The sequence below is a fragment of the Cnephaeus nilssonii genome (assembly GCF_951640355.1).
Source record: "Cnephaeus nilssonii genome assembly, chromosome: 11".
NCBI lineage: Eukaryota > Metazoa > Chordata > Mammalia > Chiroptera > Vespertilionidae > Cnephaeus > Cnephaeus nilssonii.
Window position 1 is genome coordinate 87,138,311 of NC_137082.1, and position 24,005 is coordinate 87,162,315.

Sequence of the window (24,005 nt, forward strand, 5' to 3'; positions counted from 1 at the left end):
CACCAGCAATTAAAATACTGACTTCCCCAAACTTAGGTAATTTGCAGGTTTTATATCGACCCAGGCTTCGTCTCTTAGTCAACAGATTTGTGTTCATTTTAACAGGGTAAGCATTAAAAACAATGCCAGGGCCCGGCCAGCGTGGGTCAGTGGTTGAGCGTCGACCTATGAACCAGGAGGTCACAGTTGGATTCCAGGTCAGGGCACATGCCCAGGGTTGTGGGCTCGATCCCCAGTAGGGGGCGTGCAGGCGGCAGCCGATCAATGATTCTCCCTCATCATTGATGTTTCTATCTCTCTCTCCTTCTTCCTTCCTCTCTCTGAAATAATAAATACATTAAAAAGCAAAACAAAACAAAACAAAAATGCCAGGATCAAACGTCAAAATATGTGCACCCACAAGTAATAATTTGCATTCTTTATGTGAATTAACTATTTCTCTTTGCTGTGGCTAAAGGATAAGACAGTAAACGGATGAAGGGCAGATCCAATTTAGAGGTTGGGACGTGTGTTCCAGCTCCAGGCTGTGAGGGTCCAGTGACAGGGGCGGGGTGGAGGGAAACTGGGGGGAGGCTCATGCAGATGCTGCTCACAAGGACCTAAGATGCAGGCAGGATCCCTGATGGTCTTCCCCGTCCCCGAGAAACAAGTTAGAAATGACCCCGCTCCACCTTCCACCTAAGCCTTTCCCTGCACACGACGCTACTGTGTTTTCTGTGCGTGGCCCTTTCAGAAATGCCTTTGGGACTTCGTTTAAAATCAACTGTATAACCATAAAGTATGTGTGGCAGGCCCGACATAGGGGATGAATCCCAGGCATGGTTTTGAGATGTCACTCAGAGAAGAATTTTAAGAAAGGGAGGCCCGACCAGCATGGCTCAGTGGTTGAGCATCGACCTGGTCAGGGCACATGCCCGGGCTGCCAGATTGGTCCCCAGTAGGGGGTGTGCAGGAGGCAGCTGATCAATGATTCCCTCTCACCATTGATGTTTCCTCCTCTCTGAAATCAATAAAAATATATTTTTTTTTAAAAAAAAGAAAGGGAGGAAAGAGAAGATGGTAAGTGAAAAAAATGCAAATAAATGGTAAGTGCTGAGAGTAAAAGTAAAGGTGACAGCTGAGTTTTCACTGTCACACTAGTCAGTAAGGGACCTCAAAAGAATCTAGTGAACATAATAAACTGAAGAACAAAACATATCCAGAGACACTGAAACATGCAACAGACTGATGTATTTCCGAAGGTGGAGGGAGGGTGGTGTGGGAAGAGACTAAACAAAGAACTTATATGCATATATGCATAGCCCTTGGACAAACATTAGTGCAGAGAAAGCTTGGGGAGGGGGCAGGACTGGGGTGCAGGGGGCTAACGGGGGAGAAAGGGGGACATATTTGTAATACTTTGAACAATAAAGTTTAAAAAAAAATCAGAAAATTTAACATGAATGGTTTCAAGAACTGCACTCTGGTAACCTGACACTTTTTTTCCTTCAGATAGAACAGGTAGAATTTCTTTATGTGTTTTATAGCAGAATTTAATTTTATGGGTATTTCATCCCCCCCCCCCCACAATTTATAGAAAGTTGGTAAACCTAAGAAAATCAGTTTAAAGAAAATCTCTTTCTATCCATGCTCATTTCTTTCTTGAGCCTTCCAACCTTCTAGAAATATTTACTGAATCGGAATAAAATGTTCACTTGCCCTCTCTGCCTGGCACCATAGCTGCTGGGTGCTGGTCAAAGCACTGGCCACCAAGCTGGGAAGCCAGAGCAGACGGTTCCTGGTTTATCTATAAACCAGATAATTAGCCCTTAGACAACTCGGGCCTGGCTGCGCACAACTGGCCTTTTTCTGCTCTCTGACAACAACCCATTGCTAATGTCCAACAGCTGCAATGGATCCGTTTGGAGAAGAATGAGATCATTTATTGAACACCCCGGCACAGGCCATTTCACACACTTTGTCTAATTTAATCCTCAAAGCCATCTTATGACAAATGAAGAAAAACGAGGCTCAGCGTAGGGGAGCAGTTTGCCCAAATATCACGCAGCTGGGTTCTCATGTGTCTGATGGATTCTAGTGTCAGCTCTCTCGTCCACAGCATACACCTTAAAAGCCAGCCCCTCGCCATTGGTTTGAAATGCCTGGAGAGCCAAGGCTCGGGGATATAGTAGGTGCTCAATAAGACAACACCTTGCAAGGGTGGAGGTCTAGAGCCCCCTCTAGTGGGGGTGGCAGAGGAGACAACAGTTTTTTTTTTTTTCTGTGGTGTTTAGTAGATGTAGAGCAGTTATTGTCTATGAGTTTCACACTTTATATAAAGACTAGATGCCCAATGCATGAAGATTCGTGCAAGAATAGGCATTCCTTCCCCTGGCTGCCGGCACCATCTTCGCTCCGGCTGGAGCCGCCTTTCTGCTCAGGCCAAGAGCCGCCTTTCTGCCTTCCCACGCTGCCCAGAGGTGCCCTGCCCCCGGCTGCTCCGCGCCTGCATATGCAAATTAACCCACCATCTTTGTTGGGTTAATTTGCATACTCACTCCTTATTGGCTGATGGGCATCGCGAAGGTACGGCCGATTTGCATCTTACTCTTGCATTAGTGTAGACTAACTCAAAATGGATCACTACATAAACGTAAAATGTAAGAACCATGAAACATTCAGAAAAAAAACAGAACAATCTTTGGGATCTAGGGCCTGGCAAAGAGTTCTTGGCCTTGACCCCCAAAACACAATCCACAAAAGGGAAGATTGATAACTTGGACTTCATCAAAACTTAGAACTTTTGCCCACGTGAAGTAGATGTAAATATAAGCTTTAAATTAGGAGAAAATATTAGCAAACTACATATCTGACAAAGCGCTAACATTTAAAATTAAGAACTTTCAAACGTCAACAGTAAAAAAAAAAATCCAAACAATTGGAAAATGGGCAAAATTACATGAACAGACATTTAACTGAGGAAAATATACAGATAGCAAATAAGCACATGAATTGATATTCAACATCATTAGCCATTAGGTAAGAGAAAATTAAAAGCCATATAATGAGAGATCACTCTGCACTTAACAGAATGGCTAAAATAAAGAGTGACAACACGACAGGCTGATGAGGACGAGAAGAAACTAGATCATTCACCGATGGCTTGTGAGTAGGTACAATGGTTCAGCTACTCTGGAAACATTTGACTTTAAAAAAAAAACAAAACTAAACATACAATCCACCAATTGTACTCCTAGGGATTTCCCCAAGGAAGTTAAAAATGTATGTTTATAGCAAAGTTATTATAGTGTTCAAGAACTGGACACAACCCAGATACCCTTTGACCGGTTAATGGTTAAGCAAACTGTGGTATATCCATAGCGTGGAACATGCTCAGCAATAAAAAGAAACCAGCTACTGACATTTACAAAAACCTCAGTGAATTTCCAGAGAATGATGCTGAATGAAGGGAGCCAATCCCATAGGTCCTGAACTGTGTGATTCCATTTATCTAACATTCTTGAAGTGAGAAAACGATAGAAATGGAACACAGATTAGCGGTTGCCCGGCCTTCAGGAGGGAGTGAGGGCTGGAGGGGAGGGCGCAGTCAGAAAAGGGCAGCACAAGGCATCCTTGTGGCGATGAAAATGTCCTGTGTCTTGAACGTGTGTTGATGTCACATCCCGGTGGTGACACTGTGTAGATTTTCAAGATGTCACCCCTGAGGGGGAAACTGAGTAAGGCTTACATGCAATTATCTCTGTATTGTTTCTTCTAGCTAGGAAAACGTACACTTGTTTCAAATAATGTTTAATCCAAGAAATCAGGAGATTGGACAGCAACTAGACTTGAACAAGATAACTCCCTTCTTTCATTTCCTTCCTTTTCCAGAGAAGAACAAAAGCCCTAGAGCAGTGAGCAAGATGGGGTGGGGAATTTGCTCCCCTTTGCACAGATCCGAGAAAAAAATAATCTCCCCTGTGATTTCAGCACTCAGGGCCCACTGCCGGCCTATCTTGGCATTTTCTCTGCCGTGAACCCTTCTACGTTTACCTTCCCAACCCTTCATTAACATTCAAAATATTGATACACACACTCCCACACCCAGAAGGGACTTCGGAAGCGCAGTATAACACCTGCACTTTGGACATGACCTCTCATACCTCCCAGTCGATGCTACCCAAGAATTCCCAAAATTCCCACGTCGTACTCTTTGCACAGGAGCAGAGTCCATCCTTGGGGGATTGCATGGGTGACAAGGCAGGGCTTCTGTACCGGAACCTGGGCCTCACACTGAGGGCATAACCTTCCCCACCCTGCTAACGGGGAGCTGGCCGAGGCCCCCCACGCTGGGAGAGGCCGCGGTGACTTTCCCTCTTCTCGCTCTGAGCACCACCAGCGCCTCGGAAACACACCGCCGTCAGCCCAACGCCCCCTCCGGGCTTGCCGGCTTTGTGTTCATTGAAAAGACCCAACGCCTTTGTGAGGACGAGAGCCAGGACGTGGTTAAACTGTCCCAAAGCACATTCTCTGTTTCCACAAAAGTCCATTTCCCTCATCCTCTGGAAACTGCAAATCCCCGTCCATCAAACAAACTCTGGATTCTGCCACCTCCCCGCCCCCCAAAAAGACTGCTTTCTTGCACGACCATAAAAAAGCAAATTGTGGTACAGCCATACCATCGGCACATAAGAGATATGTCAGAATGGGGAAAAAGGGCGGTAAAGTTATTTCCGGTCACGCCATGCCACGGAAAAGTGAAGAGCTCTCTCTCGCCCTCTCACTCTCTCTGTAGAGCTCTGTTCCACCAATGAGGCCTCTGATCAATGCAAGGGTCAAGCCCTCCCCTCACAGAGATGGGAATTGCTCCTCCCCAGCTGCTCCCAGCTTTTCCAAGACTGTCCCACCCCCTTAGGGCCCGAACCCCCTTTTCCTCTCAGGGGCTGACTAAGCTATCTTGGGATTTTCACAATGAACTGCATCCTAAATGCCAACCCCCCTCCGGCTACTCAGCGATATGGAATCACTCCAGTTGCATATCGCATTCTTTAGTGTGGGAGGCCCGGAGCTTTCTAGAAATACAGCAGCTTGTAAGCTTTCCCAGAAGGTCACAGGCTATTAATCCTTAGCTGATCCTACTCCTTAACAGCTTCCAGCGAGCCCGCCCCTGCCAGCACCTCCTCCATTAGCTTCTCGGTCTCCAGCTGGGATCTGGGCCTTCCCCAGGGCATGGGGGGGGGGGGGGGAAGAGCCTGCAAAGTTCAACGCCCCCAGAGGGTGGGGGAGGTGACCAGGGCATGACTGTTGGGAAGCACTGAGCTGAGCACCCACCAGGGAAACCAGAACCAAATGAGAGTATCTGGCAAGTAACGGGGTGCAGTCACACCGAATGGTGGGCATTGAGTATGGTCCAGAACATTCCTCTAAGAAAGGCAAACGACGGAAGGACCCACATTGTGTATTTAAGGGCTTTTGGAAGAGTTTAGCTGGCGGATCATGGGATTTGGGTGGTAGATGTTAAGAAGAGCAATGACATTACGAACTTATGGTTCTGTGATTTGGAGATATATATATTCCCCAGAAACTACCTAACGGGCTAGCTATACTACAACAGAAATCCAGGACTTTCCATACTAACGGGCCTCACCCTCCCGTCTCAGAACCCTCCTTTATCCATCTGCTGCTGCCCTTCATGGGCATAGCCTGCCCTTTCCACTCTAGGTAGAACATTCCTAATGCTAAACTAACAAAAGTAAAATCCTAAAGAAAAAACAACGCGAGACCAACTGCACACAGGAGCCACGCACATGCAGTATAGTTCGGAGGAGGTTTCCCTTGCACTTTTACCCATTTCTAATCAGCTGTCCTTGAAAATAAAGTAGTTGGCCTAGCCCCGTGGTCGGCAAACTGCGGCTCACGAGCCACATGCGGCTCTTTGGCCCCTTGAGTGTGGCTCTTTCACAAGATACCATGGCCTGGGCGAGTCTATTTTGAAGAAGTGGCGTTAGAAGAAGTTTAAAAAATTTGGTTCTCCAAAGAAATTTCAGTCGTTGTACTGTTGATATTTGGCTCTGCTGACTCATGAGCTTGTCGACCACTGGGCTAGAGGAATGGCCCTTTCCTCGTGGGTGTGACTGCCAACGGGACGGAGCAGAATGTTCATGGACCAGGGCAGCAGCGCGGAGCTGCACCTGCAGAGCTGAGGGTTCCAATTCAGTGTTTGGGTCCTCCTGGAAACCATGCTTCACGTTTGTCCTGTCTTTTTGTTGTTGTTGTTGTTTCTTTAATATATTTTTATTGAATTCAGAGAGGAAGGGAGAGGGAGAGAGAGATAGAAACATCCATGATGAGAGAGAATATTGATTGGCTGCCTCCTGCACGTCCCACACTGGGGATGGAGCCCACAACCGGGGCATGTGCTCTAGACCAGATTTGAACCCGGGACCCTTCAGTCCACCGGCTGATGCTCTATCTGCTGAGCAAAGCCTGCTAGGACTGTCTTGTCTTGACAGTAACAAATTTAAAATGTTGGAAAGGTAACATGTGAGATCTAAGTAAGACTGACAGTGACCAGAGGGCTGCTACGACCTTGCTCAGAAGATGGATAACCATTCTCCAAGCCCTGTGTTTTAAATCTCTTTTGCTTCTTGTCCTTGCCCGCTCTGCTGCACTGGGCGGTGGGCACCATGTTGGCGTTGGGTGACTGTAGCTACGAGAAACCATCGGAGGCAGGCCTTCCTGTCTTTGCCTGGATCCGGGGCAGCCCAATACAACCCACACCAGCCTGGGCTGGTCATTCTGTTTCCCATGTCTTCACTGGTCTCCAATAGGACATGAGGCCTCTTTCCGTCTCAGACCAGGCCGGCTGCTGGAGAGCAAGAGCGGGAGCCTCCAACACTAACAGCCTCACTGGGAAAAGGGAGCTCAGCAGGGCTTCTGAGTCAAAGCTTTTGTTTTGTTTGTTAATCCTCACCTGAGGATACTTTTTTCCATTTGCTTTTAGAGAGAATGGAAAGGAGAGGGAGAGACAGAAAAACACCGATGTAAGATGTAAGAGAGACACATCGATGGGTTGCCTCCTGTAACGCACCCTGACCAGGGCCAGGGATCAAGCCTGCAACCGAAGTACCTGCCTTTGACCAGAATCGAACCCAGGACCCTTCAGTCTGAGGGCCAACGCCCTATCCACTCAGCCACACCGGCTAGGGCTGAGTAAATGCTTTTTAAAAATATGTCTGCTGTGCTAGAAATCACACTGCTTTCATATGTCTTTTGAGGAGAGCCAACGGCATTCTCCACGTGTTAAGTGGAATTTTACCACTCTGCCTGTTCCGATTTAACTAAATAATTCTAGTGGACTATCAAAACCATCCTTTCCTCATGTTTTGAAAAATGTGTGGATTCTCCAAAGAGAGAAAATGTAGCCCCCACGGCATTTTCTATTACATTTTATTCTCAGAAAGACGGATTAGCAGCCACCTTTCCGAGTCCGGGGCTAACCTGGGGAAAGGGAAGGTGCAGATGAGAGACCCTCCTCCTTCATGGGGCTGGAGGCGCAGGTGAACTGAGGTGTTGAATTGCACTTTAAGCGGAGCTGGGATGAGACCCAGGTCCCGGACAATCAGCTCAAACGGACTTGTTAGTACAATAAGAACAAGAAGAATGTGCCTCACTTGCTGAGATTTTAAGAGAAGATCATTGTTCGAATGAGGGGGGAGTTAGAGACAGTCATTTTCCATCTTAACTCATGCTTATTTTTCTTTTGAATCTTTTGATGTTGTTGCCTCCTCTTTGACTATCATTTCTCTCACGCTTTGCATCTGGAATAATTTTAATTTGCTCCTTTAATTTTTTCATCTCTAGAACTTCTACTCAGGACCATTCATAACAAACTTTGGTGGTTTTTCATAGAGAGATCAAAAGGTGTAGAAGAAGTCTCTCAACTAATGTCCTACAAATGAGCAGAACAGTAACAAAGCCAAGATGAGTAAGTATTTAACATTTTAAAACAACCTCCCCGCCCACACACACATGTGGAAAACAAACCAAAAAATGCGCGTGGCTTTCAGATCCCAGGAGCAACCCCAAACGCACCAGGAAGCCTCACAGGAGAAGCTTCTCTGCCCATTGGGATGGGCCCCATGCCCGCGGGGAACTGTGACTCAGGGATTTAGGCCTGGCCTCGTGTAAGGATCAGCCATGGTCCTGCCCAGCCCGCGGGCTCACCTGCGTCAGATTGCTCAACAGGTACACTCCCAAGGTGTCAGCTGACACACAAAACCGCACCCAAGGCCCCGGTCTGGGCACCTGACCATGCACAGCATCGCCCGGCCAGGCCCGGGTCTGGGCACATGACCATGAAGAGCATTGCCCCGGCCAGACCCCGGGTCTGGGCACCTGACCATGCACAGCATTGCCTCGGCCAGGCAGACAGCATTCGGGACAGAAAGACAGCCTGATACCAGCTCCAGAGAGGAACCTGCCCGGCTCAGTCTCATTGCCCCGGAGCCGGAGCCGGTGTCCGCGGGGAGGAGCAGCCCAGGGCAGCCTGGGGAGGGGGCCACCATTCTTGCTGTAATTAGACTCCTGGTCTGAGTGGCTGATTGTGAGAGGGCAGGGAAGCGGTACCAGGAGCCCCTGGGCCCGTTCGCTAAGACAAACAACAGCCTTGCAGGACACAAGGGTCTTGTTTCTGGAGACAGTCGGACTCCAAAGCCCTCACCGGCCTCCTGCTGCCTCCGAACTGCAGCCTGGCCGACCCCCTCCGCAGCTCGTCCAGCCGCTCCTCCCTCCCCGAGTTCACAAACAGCCAATCCCACCATGAAAGACCCTGGGGTCCCCGGACACACCGAACGCTCCCCAGAGCCCAGCTGTGGTGGAGTGCTGATGGGCGTTTGGAAACATCAGCCTAGAAGTGAACACCAGTGCCCTTTGTCTGTAGTGCTCAAAGAAATATGGGCGCGGCGGGGGGGGGGGGGGGGGGTGTCCCCAGGTACCAGTGCTTTGCTTTGACCGCATGCTGGATGGAAGGCAGGATGGGGGTGGGGAGTCCACCTGAGATTTTATAATAAGAAATGTATAGATAAGAGAAAGACAAGTATCACATGATCTCACTTGTATGTGGAGTCTAATGAACAAAATAAACTGATAAACAAAATAGACCAGAGACACAGAAGGATAGAACAGACTGCAGAATCTCAGAGGGCAGGTGGGGGAGGGTGGGGGGTTGGAAGAGATCAACCCAAGAACTTGTATGTGTATATGCATGACCCATGGACACAGACAATAGGGTGGTGAAGGCCTGGGGTGGGGGTGGAGCTAGAAGGGGGTCAATGGGGGAAAAAGGGGGACATGTGTACCAGGTAATACTTTCAACAATAAAGATTAAAAAAAAGGAGAAAGGTGAGTTTTTAAAATGGAGAAGGGACCTGTGGTAGGACTCAAGATAAAAACACGGTAACACCTGAAGAATTAGAAGCTGCTCAGCAGCATCCCACCCTCCCGTTTCCCAGCACCCACCCCTGTTCCCCGTCTTCTGTCAGGTGACCATGATCTCTGCGCGGCTCCCCAGACGCGGCCTTCACACCAGGTGTAGCCTGCCTTTCCTCCCGGGGACGTGGGTGTTGAACAGATCGTCACACTTTAAGCAAAAGGGACAAAGTGCCAAATGATCCCGGAATTATTTGCAGAGAGAGAAGCATGCAGCCCCCAGGCCCTCACCCCCATGTTTGCAGCAGTAAAATCTGCAACCAAAGGGAACTGCCGACCCCTGACCTGGAGCCCTACCCGAGGAGCCCTCTTCCCGGCCTGGAAGGGGAGGGTCATCTGTGTCTCCTGGACTGGAAGCAGCGGTGTCGGGACGCTGGGACAGTTCCAGAGAGCGAGCTCTGAACAGGGCGGCCCGGTGCTCGGGCGGAGGGCGTGGAATGACCGCGTCCCGCCCCAGCTCCAGCCCATTTATGTGCGGGAGGCCCACGTGCGTCTGCGGGGGTTGAAGGGAACGTGGAGGCGATGAGGGAGGTTTCCAGAAGATGCTTCTCAGCTGTGAACGCCTAACAGTGGCCCCTGCGGATCTCATTGGGCCGCAGATTTTCACCGAGAAAGCCTGGGGGGAGCCCGGCCCTGCCCATTGGGCTGCTGGTGCTCCTGGTCCGTGGAGCCGCCTTTGAGCTGCAAGGACCTAGCGCCGTGGTCGGCAAACTCATTAGTCCACAGAGCCAAATACCAACAGGACGACGACTGAAATTTCTTTTGAGAGCCACATTTTTTAGACTTAAACTATATAGGTAGGTACATTGTTATTAACTTAATTAACTTATCCTCCTCAGCTGGCCTTTGCTAAAAACTCAAGGGGCCAAAGAGCCGCATGTGGCTCGCGAGCCGCGGTTTGCCGACCACGGACCTAGAGGCAGTCCCATGTGAGAGGAGACTGAGGCTGAGCTGAGGTCTCCCAGGGAGACAGCCAGGCAGAAGGATGTGTAGACACAAAGCCACACACACACACACACACACACACACACACACACACACACACGCTGGGCATGGGAAAGGGCGCTCGGCGTCTGGGGAAATATCGATGTGGAGAATGACTGAACGTGAGCACCGACTGAAGAGCCTTACCCCAAAGGAAAACAGTCTTTGCAATCGCGGTGGTAAGACGAGGAGGCGTCCCCTCCTGCCCGCCCTCATCTTTCTCGGACTCTCACTAACAACGGAGCGGCCACCAGCTTCTTCCGACCCGGGCCCGTGGGACTGGTAACATACAACCCCCCTAGTAACTTACCACAACGGCACGCAGTGAAGGCCGCGGGAGGAACAGTGCGGGCTTCTGGCCGACGAAACCAACCCACCCAGCCACCCAGCCACCCAGCCACCCAGCCACCCAGCCGCCCTTGTGTCTTGTGGCCTCACAGCGCAGTGGGGGTGGGGGGGGTGGGGGGGGGACCCTGGCCAGGAGCGCCCTGCCTGGGGTCCTGGAGCAAGTCTGTCCCCAGCCGGGAACCTCCCATTTCTGAGGGGCAGGAGGGAAAGCTGAGGCTGCCTTGGACCTACAGCCACGAGCCGCACGTCATGTGCTCCGGGGTTCCGTTCCCCAAATGAACACCACCTTCCTTCCCAGGTGGGCAGGGGACCGCGTCGGAGGCTAGTCAAGCGCCGGCCCTCCCTGAGGCAGGTCACTAAAGAAATGTCACCACGAAGACCCACACGTTACCTAATTGGATTCTTTTGGGAATTTGGCGAGACGATGCCAGACTCCGCTGTCTCCACCGGACAGACGGGAGAACGAGGCTGGAGAGAGGCTGCCCAAGGGTGGTAGTAACATCTCCAAACCAGTTTAACCTCAGCCTTCTGATGTTCTCACTGCGATTCCAGAATTCCTCCTCTGACACACCATCATCACTTCTTAAAAACAGACAGACTGACAGGCACGCTGGCATGAGGAAGTGCAGCGTTTGAACTCAAAAGGAACTTAAATCTATGGAACTTTTAAAAAATGACTTTTTAAAACTCACAACTTCACAAGGGTAGACTGGAATGGGCCATAGGCTCAAACTGCATGCGTTTGTTCAGTTTTAGAGGAACCGAGGGGTAAAAATATACAAATGTATGAATGTGTGGTGTTGGCCGTATGAGCCTTCTTGTGTAAGTTACAACATACAATAAAGAACGTGAGAGAGATTTGTTGGTGATCTGAGGGCCAGGATATACCCGCCACCTAATTATAGGTTATTAATCAATGGCAACCCAGACTCTCATTCACAATCGGCTGTCGAGTTAGTCCACCTGGGAGTCAGATTTAAATTTACATTGGCCATATTTTGTTATATAAAACAATATTAGAAAGGATCATTCAGGATTTTCATATAAATAAAGTAGAAATACAATAGTTCCGTATTTCGAAGGTATTTGCTCAAAAAAGAAACCATTCCTTCTTAGGTGTTAAAAGAGAGTTTGCTAAAGATTATTTCAACACGGCAGTAAACAAAAGACCCTTTTCTGTGAGAAAAACTGGATCGTGCGGTTCAGGGCTTCTCAGACGTTAATGTACATGCGGATCACCCGCGGGCCTCGGTAAAGTGAAGTGAGGAGTGGGGAGTTCTGGGGGCGGCACGGGATTCTGATTTTAAGGTGTCCAAGGGGTGCTAGGGCTGCAGGTGCTGGGACCACACTCGGCTGTGCGGGCGTCCCTGCAGGCCCCTGGGAGGGAACTTCAGTGGCTTGACCTGAGCTTGAACTTGGATGAGCGATATTCCAGCAGTTGATGTGTTTCTCACGTTGCTCCACTTGAGCCAACAATTTACCTATTGACGTATCTATTCTATTACAAACTCGGTGAAGCCGGCGTGGCTCAGTGGTTGAGCATTGACCTATGAACCAGGTACAGTGGTCGGCAAACTGCTGCTCCCGAGCCACATGCGGCTCCAGGGCCGCGGTTTGCCGCTCTGTTGACCAATGAGTTTGCAGACCACTGACCTACACTCTCGATTCCAATAATTACAGGCTGTTGTTGTTCCCTTGTGATTAAGCCCCTATCCCAGTGGTCGGCACTGAACCAGGAGGTCATGGTTCAATTCCCAGACAGGGCACATGCCCGGGTTGCAGGCTCGATCCACAGTAGGGGGCCTGCAGCCGATTAATGATTCTCTCTCATCACTGATGTTCCTCTCTCTCTCTTTCTCTCTCTCTCTCTCTCTCTCTCTCTTTCCCTTCCTCTCTGAAATCAATAAAAACATATTAAAAAAACAACAACACACACACACAACTCTGTGAAATAGAAAGGACCTGAAAACATCTGACATAATAAAACAATTGCTAATTTTCTAGTTCTAGTTTTATTTTTTATTTATCCTCTTAATTAAGCAAATTGTGCAGAAAACTTCATATAATGGTTTGATTTTTTTTTCTTTAGTAGGTGAAGACAGCTCAGACTTTTTAATTTATTTTCCCAGAAAGGCAGTCTCAGGTAAGATCTTTTACAGACCAGGAAAGCTCATCGTGGTGATGTCTCTTATGGAGTAAGAATAGGGTCACAAAATTTAGCAAAAAGAAAAAGAGAAAGCAACATTGAAACTCAAGCTAACAGCAACCCCAAATAATGTGATGTCCAGGTAAATTTGAGAAAAGACTAATTTTTTTTTTAGTATGAGTATATCCCATTCAATATATGGGACATACTTATACTAAAAAAAGAAAAAAATCATTGTGTATCTGAAATTCAGATTTAAAAATGAAATCAGATTAAATTAAGATTAAAAGATTAATTTTTTAGTATGAGTCTATCCCATGCAACGTATGGGCCATACTTTCACACAGACACACACACACCAGTTTTTTGAAATTCAAACTTAGCAGATGTCCTGTATTTTATCTAGCAACCCTAGGCCCCGATTCTAACTGACCTGGAAGTGCTGACAGAGCAGGTGCTGGGTGGAGAGTTAACAGACCCTCTGAGAGTGTCGTTCAAGCGTCCCAGCAGCTCAGAGAATTGCTTTCTGGATTTGCCGGTCCCACAGAGCACTAGGCTATTCCTGCTGTCGATTTGTGGGAACGCCTTTTAGGAGATTTGTGCCCAGAAGACCACACTTAAAAAAAAAAAAAAAAAACATGATAGAGGCCAAGCCGGAAGTTAAACTAACAAGTCTTATCTCAACAGCTGCCTCCCGGGAAGGACCAGGTGGGGCAAGGCGGCAGGGTGTTTTCCAGCGCCCTCTCTCTCCCGCTCTCGAGGGCCGAAGAAGCTGGGTGGGAAACAGAGGCTGTGGGGTCTTGGTTAGACTCATGAAAGGGTCTTCTGAGTCCAGCACATGTTGGCAAGGTGATTGGCTGTAAGATGATCTTTGATAGCAGGAAGGTGCGTGTAAGGCGTTGCAGGCACTCTCCCACCTCTGGCCTGCCCGTGGTTGAAGGCGGCCTCGCCCAGCCTTCTAGTAAGAGGGTAGAATCTAGTGCTCTGATTTCACTTCCGTGTGTACACCCGATTGCACTGCATCGGCGGCAGGAAAATATATTTAGTAAGAACGTGAAATCTACATGATGATAAGGGAGGAAAGGTGAGTTCACTTAAGGGTCTCCTTACCTGGTCAGCATAGGAGTTACACAATCTACCTCCCCTGCCTGCTCCTCCCCTGTCAGGAACACTACTGGGTTGTCACCTTGGGAGGTGACTTCCTACCCACAGTCCTAAATGGGAATACACACACTTACTTTTGATTGTCTTTGGAAATGATTTAGCTGATCTCAAGGATCTCAGACATTACGTCTATTGCATGATAGGTGTTGCCTTGTTGGACTCAGTGAAAAAGGAACTCCTCTTTTTCCTCTTCACTTTCGGGTCTTTACGCTGCAGGTGTACTGATGCCGGAAGGGATGAGGAGGGCACCAGTTCTGGGCAACCCCAAACGTTGCTCTATTCATCTCAGTGAGCAAATGCTCTGTGGCTTCACCAGTCCTCAAAAAGAGGAAGTTCTCTTAACGGAAGGAAATTTTATAAAAGGCGACCCTTACAAAAAAAAAGGTCCCGTCAATGCACTTATTGTCCTTTCAAATATTCTGTGTAAAATCTTCAGAGGAATCTGCCCAGCCTTGGGCGGAAGGCAAATAATTTGAAGACCAGAATCTGATCTATTTTTAAATTTGGGAATTTCAAACTAAATTGCCCATGGCATAATGCCAGGCTTTAGTGATGTGACTGTATGCGTATCTGCTTGTCATTTAATGATCAATGCCTTTATAAGTAGCAAGCAATTTACCTTAAATGTATACTTTTTTGTTAATCCTCAACTGAGAATATTTTTCCATTGAATTTTAGAGAGAGTGGAAGGGAGGGGGAGAGACAGAGAGAGAAACATCGATGTGAGAGAGATACATGGATTGGTTGCCTCCCTCACGCTCCCCGACCCAGGACCCGGGATGGATTGAACCTGCAACCGAGGTACATGCCCTTGACCGGAATTGAACCCGAGACCCTTCAGTCCTCAGACGGACACTCTATCCACTGGGCCAGAGAGGCTAGGGCTTACTTTAAATATATATTTTATTGATTTTTTACAGAGAGGAAGGGAGAGGGATAGAAAGTTAGAAACATCAATGAGAGAGAAACATCGATCAGCTGCCTCCTGCACACCTCCTACTGGGGATGTGCCCGCAACCAAGGTACATGCCCTTGACCGGAATCGAACCCAGGTCCCTTCAGTCCAAAGGCTGACGCTCTATCCACTGAGCCAAACCGGTTTCGGCATAGGGCTTGCTTTAAATACATACTTCAGAAAAGCAGTGCTATTCCCAAAGGCAGCAGTCTGACGTGACAATGAAAATTTCCTAAATCTGAGTAAATCCTTAAGGTATGCCTTCCTTTACTAAATCAAAAAAGCATACAAACCCCCTCACGGTGGCAGAAAAAGGCAGTTGCTACTTCTAAAGAGTTAAGGCAAGTGTCCGCCTGGGCTTGCTGGCAAGAGCATGTTACCCCATTTTCTAGAGCTCTGGGGATAGACATAGCTCAGTGTAAGTCAGTATCACACCCCCTGAGCTTGTTCAGGTCCTGAAGTTTTACCGTTAACTATACCACTAAGATTCATATATTATTTAGAAAGGCACTGCTTTTGCAAAGTAAATACACACAAAAAGGGGGATGTGAAACTATCTTTTTAAAAATATATTTTTATTGATTTCAGAGAGGAAAGGAGAGGGGGGAGAGAGGGGGGGGGGAGAGAGAGAGAGAGAGAGAGAGAAACATCAATGATGAGACAGAATCCCTGATCAGCTGCCTCCTGCATGGCCCCCACTGGGGATCAAACCCACAGCCTGGGCATGTGCCCTCACAGGTCAATGCTCAACCACTGAGCCACACAGGCCGGGCATAACTAAACTATCTCTATTATAAAAACCCCTTGGCCCTGATGCCAACACGGCAGAATGACCAAAGACTGGTCACCAGGAGGCTGCGCGTGAGGCATTGCGGGTGGGCGGGGACTTGACTCTGGGTCTCCGGGGAGTCAGCCTGGGTCCCACCGGCGTGTCGGGTCTGGGTGTCGCATGATATCACGCGCTGGGCCTCTAGTCTTTAACGATTAGTCTGGAAACAAATTTCCCCCCTTCTCCTCAGCAGGAAGAACTGAAAGAAGTCTAAGGCTTTACGTGATCAGATACTCATTTAAAGCGGAAATATGTTGAAATGGAGTAAATCAAGGGTCTGCAAACCTAGTCTGTACATATTCAGTCAATATGTTGGGCTTTATGGCCCATACTCTCTGGTGCGACAGTCCACTTGGCTGAGGTAGCTCAAGGTGCAAGCAAATAAGCACGGTTGTATCCAATCGACTTTGTTTTGTAGACTGAACTTTGGATTTCAGGTAATTTTCAAGTGTCAAATCGTTATTTTGGTTTGATGTGTTTTCGGCCATTACAGAAATATAAAAACCAACCCTAGTTTGGGAGCCACACAGACACAGAGAGGAGGCCACGGTTTGCTGATCCCAGAAACAGTTGGAGCCACCCGAGCTTCATTTCACGGTACAAGGGTGGTCAGTAGCCGATTTTGAAGTGTGTGGATTGGTAGATTAGGTTTGCTGGAAGCAAATTTTCCAGTGCTTCTATTCTCTAAAGCCCTGGTGTAACAAACCACAATTTAGAGTCCTTCTCTGGACAGTTCTGGGTGCCAACTGGGAGCAAACGTTGTATGCAATGAACAGATTAGAGATACTATAGCCAGATTTTTCTGGTGGAGGAGAATACATTCACTTTAAACTAGGGCGGCTGCAGGTGAGTATGTAAGAGCGTTGGATTGCATCTTGGCGCTCTCCAGTAGGTGGTACTGCAGAGAGCCTCCCAACCGTGGAATGTGCTGAGAAGGAGAATGGGAACGTGAGTCAGAGGACCAATTATTCAGGATGCTGGACAGGGCACCTGAGTTCCTTGGTTGGCGCAACTGACGATTAAGGGCCCTCAAGAGAGCGTTGCTTCTATGACTTGGGCAAAGATTTTAAAACTTACTTTGGTCACCTAGATAAGAAGCACACCACGGCTCAGAATGTTTGGGGTTGGCCTAGTCCCAAGATGATTGCGGAATAAAACCAGTGAGAGCGTGCCATCTGCGAGGAGTTTCTCCTATTTGAAGGAGGGAGGAGATCATTAGAATGAGGGAGGAGATCATGAGAACTGGGCTTGTACCGCCAACACCTCTGTGCAGTATGACATCAAAACCTATTCAAGATAAATATAAAGAGCTTCACAGATAAGAAAAAGCTAAAGGAGTTCATCACCACCAAACCAGTATTATATGAAATGCTGAAAGGTATTCTTTAAAAAGAGGAAAAAGAAGAAAAAAGTAAAGATAAAAATTATGAACAACAAATACATATCTATCAACAAGTGATTCTAAAAGTCAAGTGAATTAAAAATCTGAGGAACAGAATAAACTGGTGAACATAATAGAATCAGAGGCATAGAATGGGAGTGGATTGATAATTCTCAGGGGGAAAGGGGTGTCTGTGTGGGGGGTATGGGAAGAGACTGGACAAAAATCATACACCTATGGATAAGGACAACGGGGGGGGAGGAGGGAACCGGGTGATGAGGAGATATGGGGGAAAAAAAGGAGAAACAATTGTAATAATCTGAACAATAAAGATTTATTAAAAAAAAAAATCTATTCAAGAAGCGTGCAGTGTGATAGCATAGGAACTGGCAAAGGCATCAGGACCCCAGGTTTCTCACCTTGGCATTGCCACTTTGGAAGATCACTTAACCTTTGGACTTCCTTGTGCTATTTGGCATGTGAGGATACTATTTACCCAATTCTGTGTAGGCCCTGATATGTTACTAAGACTGAAGGGCGGTATGCATTTAAGGTAATAAGACTGGGCAGTTCTCAGCGGTTCTCGAAAACTTCAGAGCTCCTGAAGCTGAGAAGACACCCTTTCTTTCTACCTCCCCCTTCTGTCCTACCTGTAAGCATTACAGAGCTGGGTGTCTGCCATCCTCTGAGGAACAGTTTCTGATCCATCTGGGTTCGTCCCATGTTTCTCGTCTGCATTTCAGCCTTGCAGTATCTCACACCTCCCCCCAAAAGTGGTGGTAATTGCAGAAGTACATCCTGGGTCTTTTTCTAAGCTACACAGAAGCCTTGGGGGGAAATTCTTAACATTTATTTTTGGTGGTATATGTCAAAGTATACATCGAACTTCCCACTTTGAAATATGCTGGCTATTTAAATATGCATGTGCTATCTTCATGAAACCAGTAGGCAGATGACAGTAAGAGCTGTTTAACTATTAACTGGTTGTTTGTCCTTCTCTGAAATAACTCTCCTAGCCGAATGAGTTCCTTGAGGCATACACATGGTTGGATAGGTGTTTCCCGCCCAAAAAATGGGTACAGAGGGAACTTTTGTGACCTAAGTACTGGAACAATTATTGGTTATGCTCAGAAGGCTAGATTGTTTTTTGTAAAAATGTAAGTGAGCAGATGAGCTGCCCATTGGGAGCCCTTAAGAAGTGTCACAGACTTTGGCTCCCAGTGTTCAAAATGAAACCGAACGCACCCAGGATGCTTTATTCACAAACGTTCACCCCACCGTCTGATAATGTTCAGTACAAACAGCGGCACCCATAACACGGAAGGCCCTGTGCTCTGTGCTATGGGGCTGCAGACATAAAGAGACGATAGAACACCACGCCCGGCAAGTAAGTGCTGGGAGAGGCTCAGATTCAGTAGCTGACAATGTCGAGTTTGCCATGTGCCAGAATGGGAAAGAAAGCATTTAGGCAATGGTAGAGAGAGTCATGGTCACACACACACACACACACACACACACACACACACACACACGCACACACACAAAGAGCCCTGGCCAGTGTTGCCAAATGGTTACAGGGTTTGGCCCTGGGAACCAAGGGTCTTGGGTTCGATTCCCAGTCCAGGGCACATACCTGGGTTGCAGGCTGGATCCCAGATCCTCAGCCTGGTAGCAGGAGGTAACCAATTGATCTCTCTCTCTCTCCCTCCCTCCCTTCCACTCTTTCTAAAAAATTAATGGGAAAAAATATCCTCTGGTGAGGATTAAAAAAAAAAAAAACACATGAAGAAAGGAGAAGTATAAAAACTAAAACTAACACAAATAAGTAAGTATTTAATAAACTTTGTGTACCTCTTTAAGCAGGCCATCTTATTTAGGCTGATCCCTTGGGGATAACTTTTTTTTAAAGCAGGAAACCTTGGGCTAATAGCAAACATAAAGTTCCATGTAAGTAAAATGTTAGGGATAACCATTTCTGTTTCAACAGACCCTTTAACCCACCGCCAGTGTGTAATCAAACAGCATTTGACTCTTTTGTATCCGAAATGTGTGTCTTGCACATGCATCCTCTCTCCTGCACACCCCTGCAGCAACCCAGGCGAGTTCACGGCCCCCGCCCCCCACGGCTCCTCTCCCCGAGGCCTCAGCACCGGAGAGAGGACAAGCGGGGTCCCGCTGGCTCCGGGGTTCCCCTCCTCAAAGGAGAGAACCTTCTGGGGGCAGGTGGAACAGGAACCAGACCGCGATCAGATAGGCGAACGCACTCTCCCGGGAGCGGCGTGGGGGCGAGCCTGCCGGCTCCTCCGGTCCCCACTCCCCGCCCCGCCTGGGCGCGCGGCCGCCGCTGACTCACCGGCTGCCCCGGGGTGTCCGCCGGGCTCCCCGCTGCCGGCCCACGTGACTCAGCGCAGGAACCAAAGTTTCCGCCCGTCGCCTCAACCCCCGTGCAGCGGGCGGGCCCTGGCCGGGAACCTCCATCTTCCCGCCGAGAGCCACCCCAGACCGCGGGCGGACCCCCGCCCCCCGCCCTAGGGCGTCCCTCCGCGGCGCCCCAGTTTCCGCGTCGGTACCCCCACCCACCCACCCACCCCCCACGGAGCTCAGCTGGCATCTTGTCTCGCCACGCCTGCACAAGCCGGCCGCGGAGCTCTCCCTTGGCACCAGGGTTCTCAAACTCGCTGCGCCGCGGCGGCCAGGGGTCCCCCCCCCCCCAGGTTACTCCAACAGTCGGACTTAAAGGGATGGGGGTGCGGGATGGGCGTCGGGATCCCCCCCAGCTCCCAGGGGGTTCTCAGGGCAGCCACGTTGAGGAGCTTTTGCTCGGGGAGAAGCATCGATCTCCCCCGCCCCCCCGCGAGAGAACCCGACCCGACCCGTTCAGCCGAACCCCCGGGTGGGCTCCCAGACGGTCCACCCTGCAGATCCCGACCCTGAGTCCCGGTGAGCTCGGGCAGAAGAGACGCCGGCACCGCCGGGGGGGGGGGGGGGGCATTTCCAGCGGGAGGGACACTGGCCAGCCGGGCCCGGGCCCCTCCGCTGGCTGGACACCCAGCTCCACGGAGCACCCTTCGTTACCTTTGGGTCTCGGTTCTGCCTCATGCCCACGTGTCTGGGGGCCAGGCTGGAAGCCCGAGGTCCTCGCCGAGGAGAAGCTCGAGCTGCGTGCACACCTGCACCCGGACGGACGGACGGGACGGACGGGACTGCGCGCTCCGCTCCGCTCCGCTCGGCGGGGACCACGCGCCTCCCGGCCGGGGGCAGAGCCGGTGCTGATCACCCGTGGGCGGGGGCGGCGGCCTGCGGGGTGAGCGCGCAGCCCGTGGCTTGGCGTGACCGTGACCGCACTGGGGGAGGGCAGGGACCGCCCCTGGCCGGCGGGGCTGGACCACGGTCCTTTTTTTTTGGGAAGAAGAGAACGTGAGCGAGGGATGGGGAAAAGCACGCGGGGAGACAGCATGCGGGCTGGTGCCCACGGAGGGCCGGCCCACGTGAGGAATATCCGTCACTCCACGCGCTGCGACCCGCGAGGCCAGCGGGGGGGCCTGGGGGGCACGGGGGGGGGGAAGGCTCCTCTCCAGCCGCCGGCGCAGCGCCCTCCCTCGAGGTCACAGCTCTGCCGTCCGCGGGCCGGCCCTGGGCGCCGGGCTGGCCGAGGGACTCGGGGTGACCCAGTCTCCTGGCCCCTTCGGGGTCCCGCAGTCTGCAGGCCCGAGCGCGCCGGGGCAGAGGGGCGTCTTTCTGCGCCCACCTCGCCGCGGGCCTGGCACAGCCCCCGGGGGTGGGGAGAGTGTCCTTTGGGAGCAGAGTGGGGGGTCGCGGAGGGGCCCTCGCCCAGGGCGCGGGGTGCCTTCCGCAGAAGAACCACTTGGCTCAGGAGGAGAACTCTCCGCCCCCCCCCCCCCAGCTCCATCCCGGGCGCCGGGGGCAGAGTCGGGGTGGGGGCGGGGGGCGGGGGGCTGGTCGGCCGGACGGAAGCGCAGGGTCGGCGTCCGGGGTGGCTCCCCGCCGGGGGCGCCCGCGCGCGGCACTTCCTGGTCCGCCCCGCAGCCTCTGCCAGCGCCCCTGGCTCCCAGCCCTGCGCCCCAACTCCGGCGCCTCTGTGTCGGGGCGCCGCGGGTGCGCACCCGCAGACCCGCTCCTTCCCGGCGCCCGGTGTCCCTGTCCCGGCGGCCGCGCCCTCACCCCGAGCCAGTCCACTCGGTGCTGCCAGCGTGGCAGCCCGGCTCCCCCCTTTCCCGGGGTGTGCGGCGCTGGGGCTCCGGGGGGCGGCGGCCGCGGGAACGCGGCGGGGGCATCCCCCCCCGCCCCCCGGGGCGCGGGCCGACCCCGCGCAAGTTCTCTCCGGGCTCGGAGACCCCCGGTCGGTCCCGCGGGCTCAGCCGGCGGCGACTGCAGCCCCCGGGCGGCGGGAGCAGGCGCGGCCAGCGCCAGGCCGGGGTGCCGGGGCCGGGGTGCCGGGTGCGCAGGGCGGTACCGCTTTAAATGCACTTGACTCACCTGCTCCGCGCGCGCCGCCGTCCGCGCTGACAGCTGGGGGCTTTGTTTTCTCCTCCCACCGCCGGCCCCGCCCCCAGCCACGTGACTCGCCGTCTGCCGCCGCCGCCGCCGCCCGGCAGGGCCACCCCGGGCGCCCGGCCCGCGCCGCCTCCACCCCCTTTCCGGGGGTGCGGGGTGGAGACCCCCGCCGGAGAGGGGTCCGGTGGGTCCGAGGTGGCCCGCCTGCGGGGCAGGTGGGCGGTGGCACGCTGGGTAGGACCCCAGGGAGCCGGGGTGAGTGGGTGACCTAAAATGAAGTGCCCCGGGGAGCTGAGCGGGGCCGGGGGGCCACACTCCGGGGCGGGGGGAGGCGGCGGCTCGGCGCGGAGCAGCGGCTGGGAAAGGCTCCACCCCACGCCCCCCTCCACCGGGTGCCTGGGACCGGGGCTGCGCGCCCAGCGACCCGCACCTTCTCCCGCCTGGGAGGGTTTACACTCGGGCCCGGGAGGAACTGATTGATCAGGAGGGGCGGACTGTTTCTGTCCCGAACATTGGGAACCACACCAGGAATTCCGAGCCCAGTAAGGCGATGAGCGAGGTGATGACCGCAAGTTTTAGGGAGGTTTCAAGTCTGCTCGTTGGTGCTGTTGATAGTTGCATTCTGTTGGGAAAATGGGGTCCCGGCTGGATCCGCTCCTTCCAGATGACTGACCTGGGCTGAATGAGGTGAACTGAGAACCTGTCAGATGCAGCTCAGTACCTGGTGCTGTTACAGGGAGTGGCCCCACGCTTTGCGGACGCCCAGTGTCTGAAGCTGCACGAACCTGCTGTCTGGATCCCTCCCCTTGCCCTTGGATAACACACCTGATGCCTCCCCGCACCGCCCGGATTGCAGCTCAGGAGGAAGACGGTCCCCTCCCCCCAGCACCCGTGGCAGTGAGGTCTGCATGTGGGGTGACCTAGCCCAGTGCTTCCCACATTTCAATGTGCAGAGGGATCGCAGGGGGCCTTGTTAAACCAAAGTCTGACTTAGTGGGTCTGGGGGTGCACCTGAGATTCCGCATGGTACCCCCAGGTAAGGACGGGGCACATGGCCGGAGGGCCACACTTTGAGCAGCAAGGCTGAGAGCACGCCCTTGGGCGCTGGCCAACCTATTTGGAGTGCTGACTGGGACACTTAATAGCTCCGTGACCTTAGGCAAGTTTCTTAGCATTTAAGCCTCCCGAGCTGTGAAACAGGGATGTGACTCACATCCACCTCGATCTTGAAAGTTAAATGAGAAAACTCCTCGGAAGTGCCTAGTGTAGTGCCTGGCACACTTATGTGGGGTTTAGGAAATGTTAGTTAATTGTTGGGTGTCACCCGCTGCAGGAGGAAAGCTGGCACAGGTCCCAGCATACCTGCGGGGGGAGTGGTGTGTGGAATGGCCAGGGTAAAGGCAGCCAGCCCAAGAATGACCTCTGCGCCCCAGAGGGCCTGGCGTGGGCCGGACGTGCAGAATAAGGTTGTTGAGTAATTGGACGACGGCAACGCAGAGCAAATCATAGATGTTTAAAAGTTCCTTTTCGAGCAAGAACCTTCTTGCTGGGAGGTCAGGGACCTGCACGGGGTCTTGGTGATGGAGAGGCAGGGCTGCTCTGACTGCCCTCAGCCCTGGGGGAACTTGACCTCTGCATCAATGGAGACCATTTTATGAAAAAGGATTAACGCACGGAAAGGTGTTGGGGGAACACATTTCCCAGTGAACCAGATAGTTTGTGCCACGAGGGAATTTCCAGTAGTGGAAGTGGCTTGGCAAAGCCATCTGTGTACGATCCGTGAACACCTCCTGGATGGCTATTTCTATTTGGACATTTTTAAAGAGTTTTTTTTTTTAATCTATTATTTTTGTCAACCAGTTCTTCTGTCAGCATAGAACACCGGACCTGTGAAACAAAAGGTAATTTTTAGGTTTAACCAGGGAAATCCCACAAAACAAAGTGAGGAGGAAATGAATCCCAAAATATGTTTACTAAAAAACTTTGAAATATTTTTTAAAAAGTTCTCCTGTTTCATCTGAAAAACTTTAGATCTTGATAAATGATTTCTGGGACATTGAATTAAAAAGCCATTTTGCTCTCTATTACAGATGTCCAGCTGCCTGTCAGATGGGTAATCTGTTTTAATATCTGACGGAGTAAATGGATTGTTAAGGGGTAGTACGTTTTTTATCCTCATTAAAAACCTTGCAATTTAAATGGATTTATTAATGAA

General features: G+C 51.2%; 1 protein-coding gene across 2 annotated transcripts in view; it reads right to left on the reverse strand.

Moving 5' to 3' along the window:
• Positions 1-21,822, reverse strand: part of MAPRE2 (microtubule associated protein RP/EB family member 2) — a 123,726-nt gene extending 101,904 nt beyond the window's left edge. The window contains exon 1 of one of the 2 annotated variants that reach the window (XM_079784598.1): positions 21,773-21,822. Coding sequence is in view for 1 of the 2 variants with exons in the window: in XM_079784597.1 (XP_079640723.1) it covers positions 20,351-20,374 (24 nt within the window). In the remaining variant the exon portion in view is untranslated. Of the gene's footprint in view, positions 1-20,350; positions 20,461-21,772 lie in introns of those variants that run through there. The other variant, XM_079784597.1, reaches the window with a different exon arrangement.
• Positions 21,823-24,005: the final 2,183 nt, after the last annotated feature.